Source organism: Podarcis muralis, chromosome Z, assembly GCF_964188315.1.
Source record: "Podarcis muralis chromosome Z, rPodMur119.hap1.1, whole genome shotgun sequence".
Lineage (NCBI taxonomy): Eukaryota > Metazoa > Chordata > Lepidosauria > Squamata > Lacertidae > Podarcis > Podarcis muralis.
In genome coordinates, this window is record NC_135673.1 from 7729168 (window position 1) to 7754402 (window position 25235).

Genomic DNA, 25235 nt, shown 5'->3' on the forward strand with positions numbered 1-25235 from the left:
TTTGTTTCTCAATTGTGCTGCAGTAATTGTTCATTGGGACGTGGGTGGCACTGTGGGTAAAAGCCTCAGCGCCTAGGGCTTGCCGATTGAAAGGTCGGTGGTTCGAATCCCCGTGGCGGGGTGCGCTCCCGTTGTTCGGTCCCAGCGCCTGCCAACCTAGTAGTTCGAAAGCACTCCCGGGTGCAAGTAGATAAATAGGGACCGCTTACTAGCGGGAAGGTAAACGGTGTTTCCGTGTGCGGCTCTGGCTCGCCAGAGCAGCGATGTCACGCTGGCCACGTGAGTGAGATGGGCGCACAACCCTAGAGTCTGGCAAGACTGGCCCGTACGGGCAGGGGTACCTTTACCTTTACCTTTAATTGTTCATTTCCTTAGCCCCATGGAACAGTACATGAAAGGAAGGAAGCTTAAGTCACTGGAATCGGAATAATAAAAAGGACACCCATCAAGTTCAGAACTCTTTTAATACAAGCTTTTATACTGCTGCTTTTGAGTCTTTGTTTTCTCAGGTAAAGACCACATATATATAACTTTAACATACAGGAATAAGACAATGGGAAAATAGTGCTGATGCATGATGGGGAAAAATTATTATTATTTGAATATGTGAAATATAACCAGTTACCTGAAAAACTGAGGGAGGGTATGGGGAGGAAGAGAATAATTGAAAATGAACAAATACCAGACCTGTAAAAAAAATGACATTTAAACAAAGACCCTGAACAGGAAAAAACAACAACACCAGTACAATCATAGAGAAAATAACTGTACTACTAAAAAGGTAATAAATTAGATGAACAATTGTGTAAATATAATTTTTCTTAAAAAAGATGACAATCTTAATAAATAAGGTGGTTTTTTTTTTACTATTTACATCTTTATATATTGCTTGGAGATTTAAATTAGATTTGTTAAAAACAAACGAACGCAGCAACGGAACAAGTAAAATAACCAGGAGCAGCAAAAGTACAGGCATGAGGTACCAAAATAAGGTTTAAACTGTGTTTTTGTTTTGTCCCTCCAATTTCCTCCTTACTTCTCTCTCTCTTTCTCGCTTATACAGTAGACCCGTAGAACTCTTATGCAAATAGTTCCATTTAACATTTTTGGGTGGGCGGGGTAAGTATTTTTTGACACTGACTTGGAGCTGATGCCTAAAGTACAAATTCCATAATAAAATCACCAATAAGTGTAACCATCATAACTGTAACAATAAAAAAATGATATAATATGGTTTATCATTATGGAGGAGCAGTTGGTAATAGGAATAATTATATTATCTATCAATATATATATATTTATATCTATATATGTTGCACTAGAAGAGATCACAGTTTTATTTGCAAATATTACTATATTATATTCGGATATAGCTCAAAATACGTATTCTGCTTCTCTTGAAGGCAGCAGCAAATGGGGTCTACTCCCCCCTTACACTTGTGTTTTGTTTCAAAGGAATAGAGAGACAGACCCATAACTTCAGTCGGAGCAGTTTATGTCCCAGGCGCTCAAGCGCTGTAAACCCCACAAATCTATTTCCCATCCCTCTTGTTCCTCTTGCTGGTGAAAATTAAACCCTTAAGTCCATCAGCCAGATCCAGCAAAGGGATTGATGGTAGAGTGCTGGTTGCCCTCCAGATAGCCCAATAAGAGTGTGGTGTGGTGTGGTGTGGTGTGGTGTGGTGTGGTGTGGTGTGGTGTGGTGTGTGTGTGTATGGGAGGGCCTACTCTGTGACCACCCGTGACTGTACATTCAGTTGCCCTTGCTAAATCTGAGTCCACAGGTATGCTGTCAGCTCTGAAAACACTGAGTTACCTGCTTAGGGCACAGGATCATGGTGCGCATCAAAGTGTTTTTGTTCTACAGTCAGCAGAGTGTGGCTTTGGTACATTACACTTAACTTCCTGTTTACCTCCTTATTGAGAAATGATGGAGAACAAAGCAGGAAATATGGCTTCAGACCTACTTTTGAAACCTGAACCAGTGGCTGAAATGTAAGCCTCACTACTTTTCCCCAAGGCAGTGTGAGGAACCTGTGGCATTCCAGCTTCTATCACCCCTGGCTATTGGCCACATTGACTGGGACTGATGGTCCCAGCAATATTAGAGGGTTGGGGGAAGGAGACATACATTTCCCCACTTCTGTTCAAAATAACTTGCAGGCCTCTGCGATTTTTGGGACTGGGGCTCTCGAACTATCTCCGTGTCAGGCATTCCTGTGGGCTGCAAATATGCTCTGTTTGCCCTTTCTGTGCCTTTGGGGTCTAATGTGTGTTTTGAGATGAGTGGGGTGGGAAACGTGTGTGTCACAAGCATTCCTTTTGGCCTTTTCCCATCTTTAGGGTGCCAAAAAGATCCAGCCACTAGGTGGGTTTCTAGGTCAGCTACATTCTACCTCTTCTCAAACAAGCAACCACTTAGCACTCAGGGCGGGGGCTAGCTATGTGAAAGCAGCATGACTAGTCTGGTCAGTGTTAGTTATCCATTCATTTGTCTTGCCAACCCATTTCTACTGTCAGGTTGTGCAAATGTGTGCGGCTTTCCATGTGAGTGTACACAAAGCTCTACAGAATGGAGAAATCTGCCATTTTAACTGTTTGGAAGCACAGGAACACATGACTCAAACCTGCTAACACTTTGCAAGTCTGTTTTTCTCTTGAAGCAGCAACAGTAAGGGTATATTTCAGCCACTGCTAGTGATTTGCACCTTTTTCCCAACACACATGGAAGCTTGATACAAAGAGGTGATCTCTGGTTCTAGGAAAAGCTTTGACTTGGGACAAAAGTAGGTGCTATGGAATGGGTAATGAAAATATACCTTGTTATGCTGTTAGCGAAAGGGCCTTATCTTATTGGAAGAGTATCTGCTTTGAATGCAAGTCTCAGTTTCAACCCATAGCCTCTCCAGAAAGCATTGGCTATGTCCCCTGTCTGAAATCAGCTGGTGCAGCTTCTTTCATACCTGCCTGACACACAGGCCAAAAATTTCCACTTTTGCAGAACTTGGGAAACAAAGAGGCCCCACTTCCAAGGAAGAGTCTGCCTGATTGTACCAGGACCTCCTGTTCCTAGGATGGAGAAGGGATGAGCCAGGGAGAGCAAATTGGCCTTGGTCCAGTTGTGCAGCAAAATTGAGACACTTCTCTGTTTGTGCCGCAAAAACATTAGGCTGCTCTGCCTATACTGTACTGGGCCATTATCATTACACCAATGGTGGGAAACCTTTGGCCCTCCAGATGTTGCTGAACTATAGCTACTATCTGCCTCAGTAAGCATGAGGAAATGGGGGAGCTGCCTCTGGTAGTGTATGCCGGTGATGCAGTGGTGGTGGTACAAGTCCCATCCAACAATTCTCCATAAGCTAGCCTGCTCTGTACCTCCTAAGCACTCTGATATGGTGGAAGACATGAACATAGAAATTTAGATCAACTGGCTGGAACCTGTATGTGTACTGACTGGGCACCATTTTGTCCTTTGCTTCTAGAATAAGCTTTGGGTTGGCCCTGTCTTCTCCTAAATCCTTAGGGTGGTACAAGCAGTGACTGTTTGGTGTACTTTATACATGTTGGTCACGTATGCGTCAAGTAGGGCAGTGTAATTGTTTTCCAGTTTTGTGACCTGAGCAATAAAGAAGGAGCTGGTTTGGGATATGTTGAGGACCAGTGAACATTTTGAAGAATTGTCTCCTAGTTCCCATACTGGGTATAAACTCATCAGCAGGAACACTTAGTGGCTGCTCCCACAATCCTTTGCAACACATACCACCCACAGTTAAGAGCATTACTCTCCCCTAACCTAACCAACATCATGCATTGGTAGTAAATGCTGTCCAGATCAACATGACTTCCATGATCAGCAAGATCATGCTTGAGGAAGTAAGAGGAACACTGATTCTAGAAATGGCCTTGGACTATGGGGTGGACAAGGGATGGAGCTGTGAAAGTGTGTGTGGTAAAATAGGGATGGGGAACAATAACTCCTCCAGATGTTGCTGGACTCTCAACTCCCATTTGCCCCAGCCAGCATGGTCAATGGTCATGGATAATGGGATGTGCAGTTCAATGCAATCTGGAAGACCTCCTCAGTTCCTCCTCAGACCTAGTGAATTCACGGAAGAGGTAAGATTTGAGGTCCATCTGATTCAGTATTGTCTATATCAGGGATGGGGAAACTGGTGACTCTATAGGTATTATTGGACTCCAACTCCCAGCAGCCATAGTCAGCAGGGCTAGTGCTCAGGAATGAAGGGAGTTGGAGTCCAGCAACATCAGGAAAGACAGAGTCTCCTCATCCCTCCTGTAAAACAACACATATTATACTGTTAGAATTAGTATACTGCATATATCACACACACATATATTAGAATGTTAAAGTATTAATCATGCTATACATGCAGCACATTTCATGGCAGCCCAGTCCTGTATAGAAAGTCCAAAGGCAGACAGAGATGGTGCCCCCATATCCCCCACAAACTTTGCAATCTGTGGCTGACCTAGCTGTTCTGCTAATCCTGCACCACCTATCCAGTAAATGATTTTTTTTTCTTAATGAGAAAACATTGATGTTTTCCCAAAGAACTGGGATCATCTGTCTAATCATTTTAGCAGCCGCCTTCTTTTGCATTCTTCTTTTTGTGTGTGTGTGCTGTTGTTCTTTTGAATTTAGTCCGTGCGGTTTGATACACTGGAAGTTGTATCAAATACAGTCTGATCAGTGTGGACTGGGTTAGGGGGAGAGATGCAATTTCTTTGCCCTCAAAAACATCTTGGGAGAAATTAAAGTAAACCCCCCCCCACACACACACACAAATGACAGACATACCAAGGGAAAAGGCAGATGCCTATGAAGTACTACAAAGCATAAGGGGAAAAGGAATCAGGGCAAACCGAAATTGGCAAAAGTCATTGGACTCCAACTCCCACCAGCTGTAGTCAGCATAGCAAACAGCCAGGGATGGAGGGCAGCATGTTGGCCAACCCTGGATTAGACAATGAACCCAATTCTCTGACTCCCCTGTGAGCTATCTCCGGAAGACTTGCACAAGATAATGTTTCATGAGATTTGTGCCCAACATATTATAAAGCCCTCAAGTTATTTGAGTCTCTCTGTCTGACTGTCCTTAGTTGTTAGAAATGGACATTTCCTTGAAAACATGTTCAGCCCCAGCAATAACGTTGCCTCTCCTCTCCCCTTTCTCTGCACCACCCTCTTTTGTCTTTTCCTTTCTTCTCTTCAGTAGCCACTCAAATCAGTTGCAGCAGGAAATGTTGGTTGAGATTCTTTCAGGTTTAAAAAGCAGGCAAGCAAACGAACAAACAAACCTCCCTCTCTCTCTCTCTCTCTCTCTCTCTCTCTCTCTCTCTCTCTCTCTCTCTCTTTAAAGACAGAAACAAAACACAGGTAAAACCTAGAACAAACCGACAGTTACAACCAAGTGACACCAGAATGGAGGTAGCTGAGTCCTGCTTCCAAAGCACCTTCCAGCGGCTAAAGCCCTCCTCATCATCTTGATGGACAAGAAAATCCAGGCCACCAACCCAGCCCAATATGTTTGACAGGGTGGTGAAACTTCTAGGAGGAGTCATTTGCCCTTAGCATTTGTATATTTGTTTCAGAAAATTTATACACCACTTGATGGTTAGAAAACAACAACTCAAAGTGGTTTAATATGCACGATGTTCTCTTTTGATTGCTTTCAAATCACCTGTCCCTTGCACATTTGAACTGATTTCCGTGCACAAAGGTTGCAAACTGGGCAATGCTGGCTATTTATTGTTTATTCTTATTTGTTTGCAGGGAGGTTATACAACCTTGCAGAGCCTTTTTGCCCTGGAGCGTCAATGAGGCTCCCAGGCTGTGTGTGTATATATATGCAAATGCACATGGGATGTGTGTGCCAAGCTGGGTCTTCGACCCAGATGAAATAAAGTCTAGTTTTGCCCCTGCAACCTTGTGTTGAATGAATGTTACTCCACAGTTTCCAGTGCATTTCCCCATCACTTTCCTCATTGCAAAAAGGCTAGCTCTTTTTCTTTCTTTTGGCTGAGTGGAGTGCTGTGAAGAGGAGGCAGGCTTGTAGCACAAGAGCACCACATCCATTTTAACTGATGCAACCCCTGATTCGTGGACATGTGAATGACTCCCACCTGAACACAGCAACAGTATGGAATGGGTGGAGTTAGGAGAATAAAAGCAGTTTCCCAATTATTTCAGGAGCTGGTTAACATGGAATAGGATGCAAACTAACAGGGATAGACAATTCTGTCCAATTTCATTTTCTCATTTCCCCCCCCCCCCAATCTTAATTTCAGTTTCTGAACTTAAGTTCATTTCTGCATCCGTGTGCAATTTTTTATGTCCTTATGAAAATTTGGCAGCATTTTAGAATGAAATTAACCTAATAAACCTACTTTGTATGCAATTTTATCTAATATGCATATTCTTGCGAGCCATTTTCCATAGTCATAATAATTTATCATTCATGTTATTATTATTTTGTACATTTATCTCCTGCTTAATACCAGGATAGCATTTAAGCAGCTCACAAAAGTATAATGCTTTTTTCTATGTTGCTTTTACCAATGTGGTGTTTTTACTGTACACTTTTTCTGAATATTTGCATTTTTTTCATGTATTATTTGGCATTGCAAATTCTAAAGAAGTGTGAAATCCGAAGGACAGCAGCATTTTAGCCTGTGGATTGTTTTGGGGAAGTGTGAATTACATAGGTTTCAACTGAAATACAAACCAAACTGAATCCTCCCCCCCCTCCCAATTCTTATTCATGAACAGAGTTGGTGCTTTTTAAAGCAACTGGGGCCGAAACAGCCACAAGGAAGTTCTGTAGGAAATTATTGGGTAAGAATGTTTCTGACAAATCAAATTCACTTGCCTTTTTAAAGTCACACCCCACGCCCATCCCCAAGCATACTCGCCTGTGTATTTCAGCTGGAATTTGTTTTTAAAAAGATGTTCTCAGATGGGAAAAGATTCCCATCTTAAATTCACTTATATCTGGATGGATTTGGGACTATAGAATGATATTTTGCATGGTGGTGGAGGAGAATAATGTCTCCAAACCATAGTTTGAGAAGAATGTGTGTGTGTGTGTGTGTGTGTGTGTGTGTGTGTGTGTGTGTGTGTGTTGGGGGTGATTTGTTTTGAGTAAATGGCATGGCAGCAGGAAAAGGTTAACCCTTTCTTTCCCAAGTGCCACCAGCAGGATTCAATTCAGAGCCCCCCCACAGCTGCTTAGAAAGAGGTAGAGATGCAGACCTGCACATACATTCCTTCCACATGCCATTTAATTTGGCCTTGTCATGCCTTTCCCTGAAGAATACTGGGAAAGTCAGTTGGGTTCTGGGTGTTTTTGAGAACTCTTTGTTAAAGGTTCCCAGAATTCCTAGGAGTGAGAGAAGGACTATTAAACCAGTTTATGTTTATGTCTGATGCACAGGCACGTCCAATTTGAGAATCAGTTAGCAACAGTTAACGTTTGCAAAGACCAGGGTTCTTTTAAACTTGAAATATTTCCATTGGCTGCGAATAGCCCCCTCCCCCCAATTTGCTAGAATTGAAATACAAAGGATAGATGTGGGGAACCTAGTTTGCCGAATCACATGAGTGGCCAGTGCTGTGGTTTCTCTTCCCCACAATGGTATCCAGTTATGTCAAGAAGGGGCTACTGCTTTTTCAAAATGGCAAGCAAACAATCCTGGCAACAAGTCAAACTGTGTGCCTGTTCCATCACCGGACCATCTAAGACTTGGCTTCTTCTTCTTTTGGCAGACACCAGAGGGAATTGTAGTCAGTTCTTCAGATTCCCTGCAGGGATAGGAGACCCTGAAGTTGTACAAGCCCAGGCCCCTGTGTGCAGAATTTAGAGTTCTAGCAGCAAAATTGCACATGGAGTCCAGTGATTGAGAGACAGAGAGAGAGGATGGGGGAAAGCTGGTAGCTACCAAGAGCTGACTCCAAATATGATGGTGTGGAAGAGGTTAGACAGGCAATGGCAGGAGCATTGTGGGGTCCTGCCCGAGAGGTTAATACTGATAAGGGTTGTTCCACACAGCTCAAGGGTCTTGCACCAGGTAGCTTCTATCACTTTGGGAAAGGCCCCCCTCTCTCTCCTCAGTCACATTTTGGGTCATTGTCTCAGGGATTTTATATTTGGAGGAGAAAGGCTGATCAGGTGATGGAAAAGCCACATGCCCTCACGAGGCTTTGTTTGCTGCTGAAATTTCATTTTGGGCCTTGAGGGTTATTGGACGCATCCAACCCACTGAAATGAGCAGACCTAAGTGGGCTAGGGCCATCAAATTCAAGGGGGTCTACTCTGAAGAGAACTTGGTTGGATATGTTTGGGGGGCTGATTGGTGTCTTGTTTTTCTTTGTCATGCTTGAGGAAAGGAAGGTGGGGAGGAACCCCGAGGTGGTTTGGAAGGCAGGCAACCGGTAAAGCGGTTTAAGGCAGACTGTTTGGTTGCTTGGAGGTTAAACAGCACCCTGTTCCTGACACAGTGAGGGAATCAGTTTTACGGGATATAGCAGCAGCAAGAGTAACAGCAGCAGCAGGATGGAGGTTTGGTTGACCTTCTTCTGCTTCCTTTTCTTCTCTGTTCCCCATTGGTGGTGCAGTGGGACTTCCATCCTTCACCCCCAGCTTAGCAGCTGAAGCCACCCCCCCCCTTGACCTTCAGCTCTTTGCCACAAAAATGCATCCTCTCCCTCAAGCACTGGCTTAAGCATCTCAGGAAGCCCCCTCTCCTTGTCTGCAAAGCTGGCAAGCAATTCTTCTTTTTCTCTCCCCCCCCCCTTCTTCTTTCCAACCCAACCCCAACAAACCAAATGGCTTACTGGCTTTCTTTCCTTCCTTCCTTCCTTCCTTCCTTCCTTCCTTCCTTCCTTCCTTCCTTCCTTCCTTCCTTCCTTTTTTCTCACACCCTCATTGAGCATGAAGGGAGTCTGAGCGTACAACACTGAAGGCAGCCAAGGCATTTCACTCCTTCTTCTGTTGCCATGGCATGCTCCTCTCCCTCTCTCCACCCCGCCCCCACCAACTTCTCTATAAATATTAGGTACATATTTATATATGGCTTGGTATTATTATTTTTTTTGCCTTAATCTGCATACAAAAGAGGAGGAGGGACTTAAGCCAAAAGACATACAAACCCACAAACCGAACCACGCATTGTTCAAACGAGGTGGATGCACAATTGCATCAGACATGATGCCTCCTCCTTCGTCTCCTGGCACATTTTTGTTGTTGTTTTAAAAAAGTCCTCTTTGACTCAACTATTTGCCATTTCCTGTTTTGCTTCTTCTTGCTAGGTAAGATATGGTTAATACAAGAGCCTGCCTCTCCCTCCACCCTCCACCCCCACCCCAAATTTCAGTTCTCCTTGGGCAAAGAAATTAAAGGCAGACTGGTTGAGTTCTACAGGTCCCTGGTGCAGAAACACCATTGAGTTGAGCAGCTGAAATTGTTTTGTTTTAAACAAATGAGGAAAAAACACACACAATACCAACAAAAATGGGGTAAGTGACGATGCCTCTCTCCTAGCCTTTGGAGGTGGTTTCTCTTCTGTCATCTTAGTATTATCCAAAGCTGAAGGCGCGAAGCTCCCGTCGGCTGTGCTCTTGGGCGCTGGGGTCCCGACAAGCACAATCCCCCTGCATGTCGCAGGACATTGGGAAGGGGATAACCTGCACAAAGGAAACCAAGAAACATAGGGCATCAGTGCCTCACTCTTATTTGCAAAGCTGCTTAAAAGGATTTCTAAAAGCACAACAGGGCAGGGCCTTTTTGGTGTTGACACCATCTTTGTGGAAAGCCCCCCCCCCCATGGATATACACTTGGCTTCCTCTTTCAAATGGGCCTTAAAGACTTGGGGCAGCTCTAGGCAACCTAGACCATTCATCCTGATTTGGTTTGTACCAAGGTTCTGCAGAGGTTTGGCACTCTCTTTATCAATGATTTGTTCTGATATGTTTGTAGGAAGGCTTATATGGCAATGAACATTCATTCTGATTTGCTTTTGGGGTTTATATGCCTTCCCTTTAACCATCAGATTGCCCCCAAGTCTCTTCCAGTACATTTCCCATCACATTCCTAACCATGAGAAGTCATTTTTTATGAATATCTAGTAGATCTGTTGCACTAGGGTGACAGAAGGATGTGCTTTAACTGTGCAAGCCTTCAATATCCAGAATGGACTTGAATCTCTCCAGCAAAAATCTGCCATCTGGAGATGGTGTTAAACTGAGCCACTGACCTATCAATAAATGAGCCACATGGCTTAGCCTTTAGAAGACCATTAAATCAGAAACTAATGAATTTGGGTCAGGGACAAGAATTGGACCTTTTCTGCAGTCCATAGCTGGAGGTGGGTGGGATCAGAAGCAAAAGTGGGTGCAGAACTGAGAAGATGCTTGCCTTTTGTAATGCTATGTCCCTGCTATACAAAGTTAAGAGGCTTCTATATCTGCCAACTGCCTCCTCCACCCTCCACCCAGGTGACCAAAGAGGCCTTGTCTCAGTTTAGGGGCACATTTAAGCACTTAAGGTGAGGAGCTGGGCCAGTGTGACCTGGGAATGACCCAAAGGCTGGACAGAGGTGCCTGGGCCAATAAAGGGGTGTGGCTTATGGGGGGGGGGAGTTCCAACGGCTGGATATACATGCCTAAGAGGCTGCATTTTGCTCCTGGGCCAGAGATTCCACACCCCTATGCTAATAGCAATAATCTGCCAGCTTTTACAATGTAGACTGGTTTAGCAATAACCCACCCACCCCAGTCACACTTGCCCTCCCTAACAGTTAAGATCCCATCCAGATCAGACCCAGGCTTCATTTTGCAATGTTTGAAAGTGAACATCCATCCATCTCTCTCTCTCTCTCTCTCTCTCTCTCTCTCTCTCTCTCTCTCTCTCTCTCGTATTATAAAGCTTGCATCAGGTAGAGCAAGACCCTGCCCAGCTTTCCCAGGTGAGCAGAGTTCTGGATTTGGGGTAGGAGGTCACATTTTGCCAAATGAAGGTGGGTGAGGGGCTTGCAAGGAATGGAAGAAGGCTATCGTGCAAGAGCAGCTTCCTGTCTCTTTAACCGAAGAAGCGAAGGAAGGAACTGGAGCAGCAGCTGGGTGTTGCTTTGGTGAAAGGAAGTTGATTTCAGTGGATTGCATCAGGAATTTACATAAAGTAAAGAGCAGGGCAAAACTGGGGTTGGGGTGGGGGTGGAGAGACTTTGGTGCCTGGGATGAATTCCCAAGAGTCTTTTCCATTTATTGAGCCAGAGTTAATGACCTAATTCCCTTCCCTTCCTGAACGATGCCACAACCTGTTCAAATGTTTTTAGCAAGCATAAATGTGTGTTCCCTCCCTGCTGACACATTGGCTTCCTCCTGCTATGGCAATTTCTTCTTCTTCTTCTCATTCTTCTTCTTCTTCTTCTTCTTCTTCTTCTTCTTCTTCTTCTTCTTCTTCTTCTTCTTCTTCTTCACCACCACCACCATGGTACAGGTCATGTAAGGAGACCCTCCCATCTGTCCTCTCTGCTGACACATTTGTTATGGGTGCTTCTGGGAATGCACATGCCACACATACCGTACATATGTGTGTCCTCCCATTGCTAGGCAACGCTTCCCTTCTCCATGCATGTCCCTCCCTGCCTCTTCACAACATGCCACTCTCTCTTTGCACCCAAATTATGCAGAATGAGGGGGGCTGGGTCACCTCTGGTCCCCCCCCCAACCTGGCAGACTTTTCCACCAGGGGCTGGAAGGATCTCAACACAGATAACTGGGTCCCCATCGTCTGGCACCAGACAGATCTTCCATTGTAGTGCTCTGCTTTCAAAGCTGTGGAGATCCTTCAAAAGTAGCTACTGGGGAAATCACTGACTAGGAAGCATCAATGCAGTTTCAGCAGCAGCGAGGATGTTCCAATGTTCCTCCGCAGAAGGGAGGATTTCTCTCCTTCTTCTTCATGGAACAAGGAGGGTACTCGATTCAGGTCAGCTCCTCCTTGAGGAGTTTTCCTGTTGAAATCCATGTGGATTTTCCTTCCCGACATAGTGTCTCAATCCTCTACAGGAAAGATTCCAGAAGTCCTACCACAGAGGAAAACATTATGCTGAGAGAAGGGAGGGAACACTGAAGGTCTAGTAACATGATAGGCACTGGAAGCTTCATCGCCAACAGAGGAGGCAGAGGAAGGTGAGATCCCCCAAGCCCTGCTGCACACTAAAACCAATCTAAGCCACAATCTGTTTCCAGTGGTAGCTAATCAGATGCCTCCATGAAACCTATAAGTAGCGCTGGAAGGTGATAGCCCTTCACTGCTGTGGCCATCCTAGGCTGGCATAAAATCACAATTTGCCAGGGCTCTTGAAAACTTTGGGCATAGGAATGTAGGAAGCTGCCTTAAACAGAGTCAGATCTCATTAGGAGGGGACTTAACCTGGGACCACCTACATATTTGTCCACGTACAAGATTTTGTACCCACCCTTCATCATAAGGTCCCAGGCTGGGAATAATATACAGATATGAAAACAAGCAAAGCCCTTTATAATTATAAAACAAGGAGAACTGTTCCAAATGGAACAGGACAGTATGAATTCAAATGAAGAGGCGGGTCCCACAAAACAAAATACTGCAACTGTCAAAAGCCAAGGTAACGGATGTGCCCTTAGAATGAACTGTGCTTTCCTTCCCATTTGACAAAAGCTCAAATGCCATGGATTTTTGAGCATGCCACCAGCAACACATAAGCCACTGTTACTATCATGACCTAGTCCTCCTCTTCATCATCACTTTACCCCACAATCTCTAGGTGGGTTACAATCTAAAACACATTAAAAACAGTTTTTTTTTAAAAAAAACTTGCAATCACATAAAGGGTGGTTCCTGAAAATATACATCTCACGTGACAAAAGAGTAGAGTAAAAAGATGTGTCTTCATAATTTGAAGAAAGCTGTACAATAAGGTTGCCAAATGCACTTCTGTGTGGAGGGAGAACAACAGCTTAGGGGCTGCTGCAGAGAAGGACCTCTCCTGAGCCACCATCACCACTCCGAGCTTCTGGCAGAACTATGAAGAGTGCCCTCCACCCTAAACATCTGATAGGTTCTACAGGGGAGGAGCTGGCATTTGAGATATTCATCACTGCTGCCATTAGGCTGCCTCCCACAGGTTAGGGATATGAACCTGAGGAGAATCATTTTATCCTGGGAGAAAAAGAACTTGTTATGTGATTTTAGTACCAATAATGTTCAAATTTTTAGTGAGCAAGTCAGGCTAGCTGTAGGAGATCCAGGGCAGATATGTTTTGATGTTTATTGGCTCATCCTGCCCTTAAGGCACAAGTTACTAGATCCCTTACTAAATCTAGAGGATTTGTTATTACACCTGGGCCATTGGGACAGAGGACTGGTATCTGTTATTTATATGGAACTTCTTGATAAATCTATGTAACCGTTAGAAGTGGACATGGGTAGCTCTGTGGTCTAAACCACTGTGCCTCTTGGGCTTGCTGATCAGAAGGTCGGCAGTTCGAATCCGCGCAACAGGGTGAGCTCCCATTGCTCTGTCCCACCTTCTGCCAACCTACCACTTCTAAAGCATACCAGCACAAGTAGATAAATAGGTACTGCTGTGTCAGGAAGGTAAATGGTGTTTCCGTGTGCTCTGCCACTCATCACAGTGTTCTGTTGCACCTGAAGTGATTTAGTCATGCTGGCCACATGACCCGGAAAGCTGTCTGTGGACAAACGCTGGCTCCCTCGGCCTGAAAGTGGAGATGAGTTCCATACCACATAGTCGAATTTGACTGGACTTAACCATCCAGGGGTCCTTTACCTTTTTTAAACATTAGAAGGTCTTAAGCTTACCTGGGAGAAGGAACCTACAATTGAAAAGAAATGACTCTTAAGTGGACTGCAATATATCTGTGTGCCTTCTCCACGAGAGGTCTGGAGGGTGGCAACATGAGAAAGGGCCTTCTCTGCAGTGGCTCCCCATCTGTGGAATGCTCTTCTGGGGAAGGCTTGCACAGTGCCTTTATTACACAGCTTTAGGTGCCAGTCAAGAACAATTCTCTTTAACCAGGACTTTGGTTGATTGTCATCCAATGCCCTTTTAAAATGTTTTGGCAGGGATTGGGTTGTTTTTGTTTTTATTTTGATTATGTATTTTGTGGTTTTATATTGTGATTTTATCCTGCGAACTGCCCTGAGACCTGTGGGTACAGGGCAGTATACAAATTTAATAAATCATCATCTTCTAAGTTCTATAAATCTACCTCAGCTTACGTTAAGGGAATGTCGTTTAAAAATTCTGCATGGGTGGCATTGTACTCTTGTGCAGCTTTCTGACAGGATATCAAATGCACCGTAGAATTGTTGGCATAGTTGCGACAATAGGAGAATATTCTTCAACTTATGTTGGGAATGCCCTCTGGCATCAAAACTTTGGATGGATTTTTTTTTTTAAAGAAATACAGTACCAAAAGCAAGCAAGCAAACAAATAAATAAATGCCCCACTCAAGCCTTCCCACAACCTGACTGTAATGGTTCAAGGGGTTGCTCGTGCGTAAGCCGGTGCCCACACCTGGCTGGGTTGGCTAAGTGAACCTTTTCTGTCCGGACAGCCACTCACCCGTGGCTGTCCCAATCGCTGGCAGAATCCGACAGTGGGCGTTTCTTAAACTTCTTCCAGCAAAGAAGTTCTTTCACGCCCAGTCTCCTCCTACTTTCCCTGCACGGAAGCCTTCTGCGCAAGGAAGGCGTAGGCAGCGGAGGACCCTTCCTTCCCCCGCTGGTCCCTGGCAAGGAGTCATGTGACTACCTCTCAGATTCCCCCATCTGCCCCCCTTCTCCACTGGAGCTGAGCTGATTCCCTTCCACAGAAGATGGGCTGCCTCTCCCAATCCCGGGACGCTCTCTGGGATCCCTCTGGAGCTTGCTCTCTCCCTCCGGCACTGATGGCAGTTCCCTGACACTGACCTTCTAAACTTATGAGATAATGAAACAGCACGTTTCCAAACTAAGGGACTTCTTAGGTGGATGCTGGAATTAGGTGGAATTTCCAGGACTTAAACATCTCGCTGTGGTATAAGAATACGTGGACTCTGCCTATTGCAGAGATAATAGCTCACAAATCACGCATTTCTAAGGGTAAGCAAGACCCAGAACATTTCTGCACCATGAAATTCATAAAATTGTTGGATAATTTTCTCTCTTCCTCTTTTTCCTATATTGGGGGTGGGTGGGATCCTGAACGACATTGATTGTCAGTAGATTTAGTAGGCCACAGGCATGCCCAAAGTCCATTTCGGGGGCCTAATCTGGCCCCCTATGGCAGTTTATTTCCTGGAGTAAAATCCCCTCAAAAGCTCAATCCTAAAAAAAAAGGTCAACAACTTTGGCCAGCCCTTACGCATGCTCACTTCATGAAATCTGGCCCTCTTTGAAAAAAGTTTGGGCACCCCTGTAGGGATCCATGTGAGAATAAATATTGTAGTATGATTTATTTTAGATCCTAGCTATTGTGTATCAGGACAACAGAAGAGCCCTGCTGGGTCAGACCAAAGGGCCTTGCCCAGCACTCTGTTCTCACAGCAGCCAACCAGATGCCTATGCAAGTAGCAATCAGCAGAGAAGGGAGTGATCGCCTGAGCTCCCATCACCAGTATTGCTGCAACATTCTGGGAAGAGGAAGGAGGGGTGAGGCTGACGCACGGCAAGTGTCCTGGTGGAGCTGACCTGGTGTTCCCAATGGTGCCTTTGCACCAGACCCTTGTTGCTGCCTTGATCCTCCTCCTACCAGTAAGTCACACTGATGCCTGTGACAGGAGGCCAGGTGAGCACCCACTTGCCAGCTACTGCTGAACCTATGACCATATTCTCCAAGCCTTATAACCATAAATTTACTTTGGGTTCTGCCAGGTATTCACTACCAAGTATTCACTATCACTATGCAAACATGTCAGGTTGACTGCTTGAGTCAAATCCCATCGGCCCTGGCCATTTTTGTTTTTTTGCTAAAGGAGGAGTGGTCAGCCTGCAGTTCACATGGGTAGGGAGAGAGCCCAGAGAAAGAGAGAGGGAAGGATGGATGAGAGGGGGGTCAGAACAGGTAGACTGATGGGAAAAGAATAGGGAAAGAGGAAAACCCTCTGCAAGCAATAGAGATCTGTCCCTCCACTATCAGAAAAAAAGAGCAAAGAAGGGTGACTGAAGAGAGAAAGCGTTGCTTGTTTTGCTCTGGCTTTGCACACTTCCAACATGTAATCTGCCTGACCGATTACTCCCAAGGGAATGTAGCCCTCAATGGAAGAAAGGCTTGCCCCAGTCCTGCTGTAAACAGACTGCAATTTGTGTTTATGTGCATTTCTGATAAAACAGTGTCAGGTTCTCTAAACTGTGCACTTCCTTTCCAAGATCAGCACCTGTTTTGCAAATCAGCCAAAAGACTGTTGAACTGACAACTTAAAATGGCCTCTTTTTATAAATAAATAAACATGTAGGTCATTTCTTTTTTTTCCAAATTGCTTTGATACTCTGTGTGTATCTGATGTATAACGGAATCGCTAAAAGCCCATGTGCTACGATATTCCCCCCCCGCCCCCAGTCTGTAGTGAGGCAATATTGTGGAATTCCATGGCCTGATCCTTGCTTTAAGGAAGCAATGGTTCTGGCAGAGGCAACAGAGGCCCATCTTTTTGCAATTAGAATGAGCTCATTATTCATGATTCGCGGATGTGGACTGTGAGGAGAGGTCGCTCCAGCCATGGAACCTCCTGACAAAAGAGAGAGCAGGTGAGCAAAAGCAATCCAGATTTTCTCAGCCAGCAAGAGAAGTTACACACACACAGAGCCAGATTATACACCAGACAGGAAGAGCTCAGTAGTGGTTGGCTGCCTGTGTCTCCAATACAAACATATTTCAGCACAGCAGGGGTAGCTCGTCAGATATTGTTGGATTCTAACTCTCGCTACCCCTGACCACTGACCATGCTGGCTAAGGCCGATGGGAACTGGAGTCCAACATCATCTGAAGGGCACCGTGTTTTGTCTAGAACATTATTGTTTTATCAGTTTCTCACCCAAGATATGGAAGCCTGGAGAGCTGCCTGTCATTGTAGACTACATGGAGTTAGAAGGACCAATGGCTATTGGGGAAGGACCATAGCTCAGGAATAGAGCATCTGCTGTGCATGCAGAAGGCCACAGGTTCAATCCTCAGCATCTCCAGGAAGGGCTGGGAGAGGTCCTTGTGAGTTACTGCCAGTCAGTGTAGACAAAACTAAGTGGACCAATGGTCTGACTTAGTATAAGGCTTCTTCTTATGTTCCTATGTATTTGCAAAGACTGCATTATTCAAGCATCCTTATGTTACCAGGATGCTGTGCTCCAAGATCTCTAAGTTAGCGAGTCAGGGATGATGGAAATAGGATGGGTGTGTGTGTGATATATATATATTTAGGAGGCACACATCAATGTAAAAACAAGCAAAGAATTGAGTCATTTTTAAAAAAGTGCTGTGATGCTTACCCTGGATCTTAATAATGTAATGAAAAAACAGTCCACTATTACAACCTATAATTTTTTCCCCTAACTCCACTCGCGGTGGGCAGGAAATCCTATGAAGAAAACATTGCAGTGGAAAGATATGTCATGGTGAGTTGAGAATCCTGGAATATTTGATAAGGAATTGTGGCCACAGTGACCGTCTAGCCTTTAGGGAGAAAGATGGTGACCCCTTCCATTCACAAATAACATAAACAAGAATATGAATATGAATAGTCTAGCTGCTGGATCAGGCCAAAGGTCTATCTTGTCTAGCATTCTCTGCTCACAGCAGCCCACTAGATGCCCCAATGGGAAGCCTACAAGCGGGACACAAGTGCAAAAGTGCTCTCCCCATGTGCAATTCCCAGCAACTGGGATTCAGAGGTGATACAACAGGCTTCCTCTTTTGAGGGATATCCAGAAAGAGCAGCAAAGTCCTGTTTGCTAGAATGGGCACACAGTGGAATGTGGATCCAACAGGGAGAACTTCCTGTCAAACCTGCAGGAGCCACTCCTCCTGGGTGAGATGTGCGTAACTATAAGAAGGGCTGGTCCTCTCTCTCTCTCTCTCTCTCTCTCTCTCTCTCTCTCTCTCCCCCTCTCTTACTTCATCTTGCTCGTTTGCCTTCATCACGCATCTTCTACCACTGCTTTTGACTCCATCATCCTATACACACACAAATGTACCTCCAGATTGCTACTGAATGTGATCTGTAAGTAAACACTATTTTATTCTAAAAAGACTTTTTTTGTGTTATTGTTTTAAGTGGGATAAAAGTGGGGAAATACCTGGAAGAATCCAGGCTGCACCAAGGCATTCTGGTTGCTTCATCAAAAAGGCTGTAACCAGCTGAATCAACAGCTTCCTATTCTGCTGCAAAGGGATGCACTCTGCTGTACTCACAAACTTGAGTAAGGAAGGATAATATCTAACTAATATATCATCTCCTAGTTACCATACACTTTCCAACATCTGTGTTTAGATGTGAAACTGAAATGTAGTTGTCTGATATTCATTTTAGCAGAGAACTGGGCTATATTCCTTTGGTTGCTGCCCAATGTATTTCAGCTTTTGATTTTATCTATATTTTGATAATTTTATTATGTCCACTTGTTCTAAGAGTTTGATGTTTTAGATTATTTTATTTGAACCGCTTAGAGGTCTTTTATCTATTTATTCTTTTTGATTAGGTAGTATACAAATAAATGTTGAGAGAGAGAGAGAGAGAGAGAGAGAGAGAGAGAGAGCTGCTCTGCTTATAACTTTGCAGAAAACCAATAAATACAATAAATAAACAGGAACCAAATGATTTGCAAATATGTCTGCAAAATCCAACCCTTTCTGGTCGACAATCACCCTAGAGGTATGCAGTTAATGCCTCCACCATCAATACACACACACAAACACAATTGCTGGCCTGCTTGCTCAATTTAACAGTGTAGTTATGCTGTTCTAAAGCATTTGTCTCCCTTTACAATTGTTATGCAGTGGAGAAAATAAGAAGGTAGAAAGCTTCACTAAGCATTCAAGCTATGAGGGAGCTGGGAATCTGGGGAGGGTCAGGAGGTCGCAGACATTAAAAGGAAATAGGATTTTGTTTGTCCTTAATGGAGGACCTTATCCCCTCTGGATCCCTAGAAGAAGGCCCCATTCCCTGCCATTAGTTAGGAAAGGCTGGATGGAACACTTTGTTGAGCCTCAAAGACGCTCCCAGGTCAATTGCAGGGCAAGCGGCTCAGTAGATTAACATGTTCATTCTGCTGGCTGGCTACACACTGCCTTCCTGCTGAACTAGTAAGACAGCCTGCCTGGTTCATAGGAGCGTGTGTCTTGAAAAACCTTTGCAAACTGGTAGGGATAGGCAAATCATCCATTTCAGTTTCTCTGTTTTCCAGTGTTAAGTTCAGGTCTCCACTTCAGGTTGTAATATTTATTTTTTTAAGTCCTTGTGAAAATTTGTCAGCATTTTACTGCAATTTTCTCCTAAGAGACACATTTTTAATGCAATTTTGTCTAATAGACACGTTTTTGCAAGACAATTTCCCCAGCTATAGTGAATTTTTCTACTTTGTTTTCCCAAGTGTATGTATCTTTTATGCACATTTTACTTTCGTTATATGCATTTCTGCACATATTATTGGGGTGGGAAACGGCATTGCAAAATTTGGAGAAGTGTAAATTTTGGAAGTTGGCTGTGTTCTGGTGTGCATGTTATTTCAGAAAGTGCAAATTAGGCAGATTCATATTTAAATATGCAAACTTTATCAAATTTCTCTCTCATGCCCTTCCTTTCATTTCCCTCTCCACTTTCCTTAGCCTGGCCTTCACATCCAAGTTCATTCTAGACTTGTTTTTGTGAAGGTGGCATAATCATGCTTGGAAGACAAAGCAGTCAGAGTATTTTGATACATAACACCCTCCTTTCTCTTGCCTTTCATTCTCCTCCCCCTTTTGGAATGTACCATTTTAACATTCCACTAACAAAGTACCTCAAAGGGCAAAGCAAGGATGGAAGTGGGGTTACTCTATTTCAGCAAACGATGGCAAGAATCTGCTTTACAGTCAAGGGTTGCAGACAGGGCCGTCTTAAGCATATCCGGCACCGTGGTGCAAATATCTCCCCCACCCCATTTCCCAGAGTTGTCAATCTTTTTTAAGGGGGAGGGGACTTCGGTCCGGCTTGTTTACATCGCATGGTCTGACGCGTGCTCGGTGCTGCACGTAAGTAAGAGGCGCCCGGATCGCAACCCAGAAGGCCTCCCATCCTTGCTTGGTGCCAGGATTGCACAGGGCACTTCCCTGCTCCACTCGCAGACTCCGCAGGGAGGCGCACAGGCAGAGATGCGGCCAGAAAGGGGTGGGAGAGACATGCCCACCCCACGCCACCCCTGCCCCCGATTGCACCCGCCAGACGCAAAGGGGTTTCCCTGAGCCGGACACAGCACGCTCCGATGGGTGGCTGAGAGGAGAGGAGCGGGCTGCCCCAGATCAGGGAAGGGAGCGCACCCTGACTCTCCATCCCGGACACTCAGCCTGTGGCGCCCTCCAAAATCTGGCACTCTGGCGCCCTGCACCACTAATGTCTATGGGTAAGACGCCCCTGATCACAGAAAGGAAAATACTTCTCAGGGCTGGGCCCCACTGTCTGAATGACCAAGAGTCTGACTCCGATACCCAACAGGTACCTGCAAGCTCCTGGAAGCCACAGAACAACACACATTACAAAGAGGGGCATAAACTGAATCACAATTTCCAAGCAGGAACAAAAAGCATCAAACAATAAATGGTAATTGTAGCTTAGTTGGCAGAACATCTGCTTTGCATGCAGAAGGTCCTAGGTTCAATCCCGGGCATCTCAAGGTAGGGCTGGGACTGACCCCTGTCGGAAACACTGCTAATAAGTGTATACTATCCTGAGCTAGACGGACTAAAAGTATGGCTCAGTATGTCAGCTCTCTGTTCTCCTAATGTGCTTGCATTCATTCAATTCAATTGTTTTGGAACAAATATACAGATTTGGAATAGTCAGTATAATGCCCTAAAGATTTTGTTGGCTTCCTACTCCTATCATGCCAGGCCAGCATAACTATTAGCCAAAAATGATGGGAGTTTCAGTCCAAAAAGATACAGAGGGCACCACGTTGCCTACCTCTGATGTAGATAAATTTTGATATAGATAATTTTACTCCGCTATCCGCTCCAGATGTGTTCACATCTCACCAAAAGCTTTGTTACTTTACTTGGACAGTACATTTTGACCTCTATTTTGATTCACTGTTACAAGTGGAATTAGCCAGGGAACACGTTGACTTTGTACTAATTGCTCAGTGTTTGCAGAAAAACACCAAATGTCCAATACTTTGTGCATTTATTTCATTGTTTAAATACGGCCAATATTTTTAAGAATTTCTGGCAGATCTGTGTCCTCCACTTTGGAGAGGTTCTATGCTAGTGTTGCAGCGCTTCTTCCATTTCAACAGAAGTGAGTCAGGATAGAAATCAGCCAGTTACCTACTAGGAACATAGGAAGCTGCCTTATGCAGAGTCAGACCATTATCTACACTGACTGGCAGCTGTGACTCTCCAGAGTTCCAGAGTGGGGACACCACCAGCCCTACCTGAAGAGGCTGGAGACTCAACATGCATGCGAAGCAGTCACTCTACCACTGAGCTAGTAATTTACCCCATTAAAATATTAACTCTGATTGGTGCTCTCCTAACACATCATGGTAGTTAAAGCCCAGCATCTAGACAAGAAAAAAAAATGTAAAAAGAGTGGCAGCATGTTCCACAGGAAACAAAACATCCCCAAATGTACCAGTACTTTCTGGCACATCTGAACAAAGCAAGCTATGCCTTTGAACACAGGACTATCTGCAGGAGATCTGTCACTGACATCCCTAACACAGAGATGAGGAACATGTAGCCTTTGAGATGCCTTCTTAACTCCTATCTGCCCCTGCCAGCACAGCCAGTGGCTAGGGATATGATGTGAGTTGTTGTTCCATAGCACCTGGAGGGCCACAGGTTGCCTAACACTGCCCTAATGAAGTAACAGCAATACACTTCCCTCTAGTCTTCTTCTTCCATATGGGGGCTGCAATAAAATCAGGAGGGTGCCAGCTTACCTTTTTAGTCTTCACTGTTGAGGCACAACAGTCCCCACCATCATAGTTGCAAAAGGCTCGGTTATTGTTCCCATCACAATAGTTGTCTCCCATAAAAGGCTGAAAGAAAGAAGCCAAATTGAGACAACAACAACAACAACAACAACAACAACAACAACAACAACAATATTGGATCAGCCCAATAGCCCACTTCCTCCGGCATCCTGCTCTCACAGTGGCCAACTAGATGCCCCAATGGAAAGCCTACAAACAAGACCTGGGCACAACGGCACTTATCCCCCAGCAGGCCTTCTGGCTGATGGACAAGGCCTATTGGTCAATTACCTGGTGTCACTATTACAACCGGTGATTCATTTCACCTCTCCTGTGACATGCAGCATGCTGTGCCACAAAGGTAAATCCACACCTAGCCAAGCAGGGCTTGAAGTTGCCTTTGAATGGCTGATGGGTTCTGACTTCCAAATTCCACTTTTGCATGGCACATACTTAAACTGTGCAATTCACTCCCACAAGATGCAGTGGGTGACCACCAACTTGGGTGGCTTGTAAAGCGGATTGGACAAATACAAGGAGGAGCAGGCTTTCAATAACTACTAGCTATAATGATGTTCCATGTCCAAAGTTGGAGGCAGTATGCCTCTGAATGCCATTTACTAGCATTCAAAGGTGGGGAAAGCGCTGTTGTGCTCAGGTCCTACTTGCAAGGCATCTCATTGGGGCACCTGGCTGACCTAGTGAGGACACAATGCTAGGCTAGATGGATCTTTGGCCTGATCCAGAAGCAGGGCTCTTCTCACGCACTTACAACACAGTTGGCTGCTTGCACAAAAATCACACCATTTCATTGTTTCCCCATGAAACTGTCCTGCCTGCTGCTGTTTTTGCAGGTGGGGGTCACTTAATTGCATCCCACAGTTCCCATTATGTGACCATTAGGGCTCTCCTGTTCCGCTAATCCTAGATGGAGACACACGCTGTCCTTTCGGAAGAAGAAACTGTCTCTGGAAAATGAAGTAGGGAGCTAAAAGCAGCCCTTGTTTTGTTTGCAGCTAATTAATTGTGTGGGGTTTTGTTTTGTTTTTTAATAGCAGGAGAAATAAAACATAGGGACATCTGAAGAACAATCAGTGAGGACATTTTGGCACACTTTCCTTTCTGTGGAGCCAAGGTCAAGCTCATAAATATTTCAAGGGGACACTGTGAAACATTTTAGACCCCATAAGTTTTTAAATCACAGTTATTCCCCTCTCTCCATACGCAAACCTGCCCTTGAGGGGCTAGAGGGGAGCATCAGTGCCCTCCATTGAGTACCATGACAGGAGAGCTGTCAGCTTGCTCATTGCAAATTTCTAAATTCCTCTTTATTCATTGATAGACTCTAGGGCACCGTACAGCAACACAACACGGTGGTACCTCGGGTTACATATGCTTCAGGTTACAGATGCTTCAGGTTACAGACGCTTCAGGTTACAGACTCTGCTAACCCAAAAACAGTACCTCGGGTTAAGAACTTTGCTTCAGGATGAGAACAGAAATCGTGCGGTGGCAGTGCAGCGGCAGTGGGAGGCCCCATTAGCTAAAGTGGTGCTTCAGGTTAAGAACAGTTTCAGGTTAAGAATGGACCTCCAGAATGAATTAAGTTCTTAACCCGAGGTACCACTGTACAGTAGAAGAGAAACTGAAACAGCAACAAAACTCTTCCACAGGCCCATCTAGTCCAGCATCGTGTTCTCACACGGGTTACCCAGATGCCTCTGAGAGGCTCACAAGCAGGACTTGAGTGCAACAGTGCTTTCCCTACTGGTGATTCCCAGCAACAGGCATTCAGAGGTTTGCTGCCTCTAACAGTGCAGGGAGAAAATAACCAGCATGGTTATTTTCCATTGATAGCCTTTGCTGCCATTAATTCATTTAATCTTTCTTCAAAGCCACCATCACTGCATATTTTAGAAACCAGCTTAAAATGCCTGAGATAATGGCATGAAACGAATCACAGAGCCATTCTAGGGAGTGTGTGCCAAAGCCGGGATGCCACCACAGAAAAGATCCTCTCCTTTGTGCATACATAACCAAGCTTCCCCAACTGATGGTTGTCGGAGAAGGGCCTTATTTAAGGATCTTACTGCAGAAACAGGATGGTACAGGAAGAAGTGTTCCTTCAGGTATCTAGGTCCTGAGACCTTTAGAACCTTAACGGAGGAATAGGGAAGTTGTGATCCTCCAGCTGTTGTTGCACACCAATTCCCACCATCTTTGGCCTGCAGGCTTGGACTGACAGGAACAGAGGTCAGAGAAAGCTTACGCTGAGTCAGACCAATGGATTTTCTTGCTCAGCACTGCCTACACTGATTGGCAGCATCTCTCCAGGATTTCAGAGAAGGGCCTCTCACACAGCTCTACCTGGCGATGCCATTGGGGAATTGAACCATGGGACCTTCTACGCACAATGCAGATGCTCTACCCCTGAGTTAGAATGGAAGTCCAACAGTCTCTGGGAGCCATAGGTTCCCACCCCTGCTTTAAAGGTTAACATCAACACTTGAATCAGGCTCAGGGACGAGTAGGCAGCCAATGTCATTCTTTCAGAGTTGGTATAATATAGTTTCACTTAGCTAAAACATTCAGAATCCAAGCAGCCAGATTCTGAACTAAATTGAACTTCTGAATAATCTCAAGGGGATTATGCCTTCTAGAAGCTCATAAATGAAGAAGGGGTCTCAGGCATACTCCAGTCTTGGGCATACTCCTGTTGTCAAGGATAAACGTCCAAGTCCTTCAACCCAACCCACAAATACACATGATTGTAAAATTATGATTTTTACGTTCTACACTACCTTCCCAAGATGACAAGCATGTGGTTCTGAAGCGGTCATCCAACCAGGAACTTACCAGAACCAGGCCTGATTAGCTTCATTAAAGTGGTTATTTCATGTGTTTCTACAGACCACACCCTGGAATATGACTCCTGGTTTGTAAGCAATCTATGGCTTGCTTTATAAAAACCATACTTTACTGTGCTTTGATGGAATGGGAA

The 25235-nt window shown here is 44.8% G+C and overlaps 1 protein-coding gene across 1 annotated transcript in view; it reads right to left on the reverse strand.

The window, feature by feature from the left end:
* Positions 1-445: 445 nt before the first annotated feature.
* PAPPA (pappalysin 1) overlaps positions 446-25235 on the reverse strand; it is a 242765-nt gene continuing 217975 nt past the window's right edge. The window contains exons 21-22 of the mRNA XM_028715818.2: positions 22202-22300; positions 446-9706 (exon numbers count right to left, since the gene is read on the reverse strand). Coding sequence (XP_028571651.2) covers positions 9599-9706; positions 22202-22300 — 207 coding nt within the window. The 3' untranslated portion in view covers positions 446-9598. The remainder of the gene's footprint in view (positions 9707-22201; positions 22301-25235) is intronic.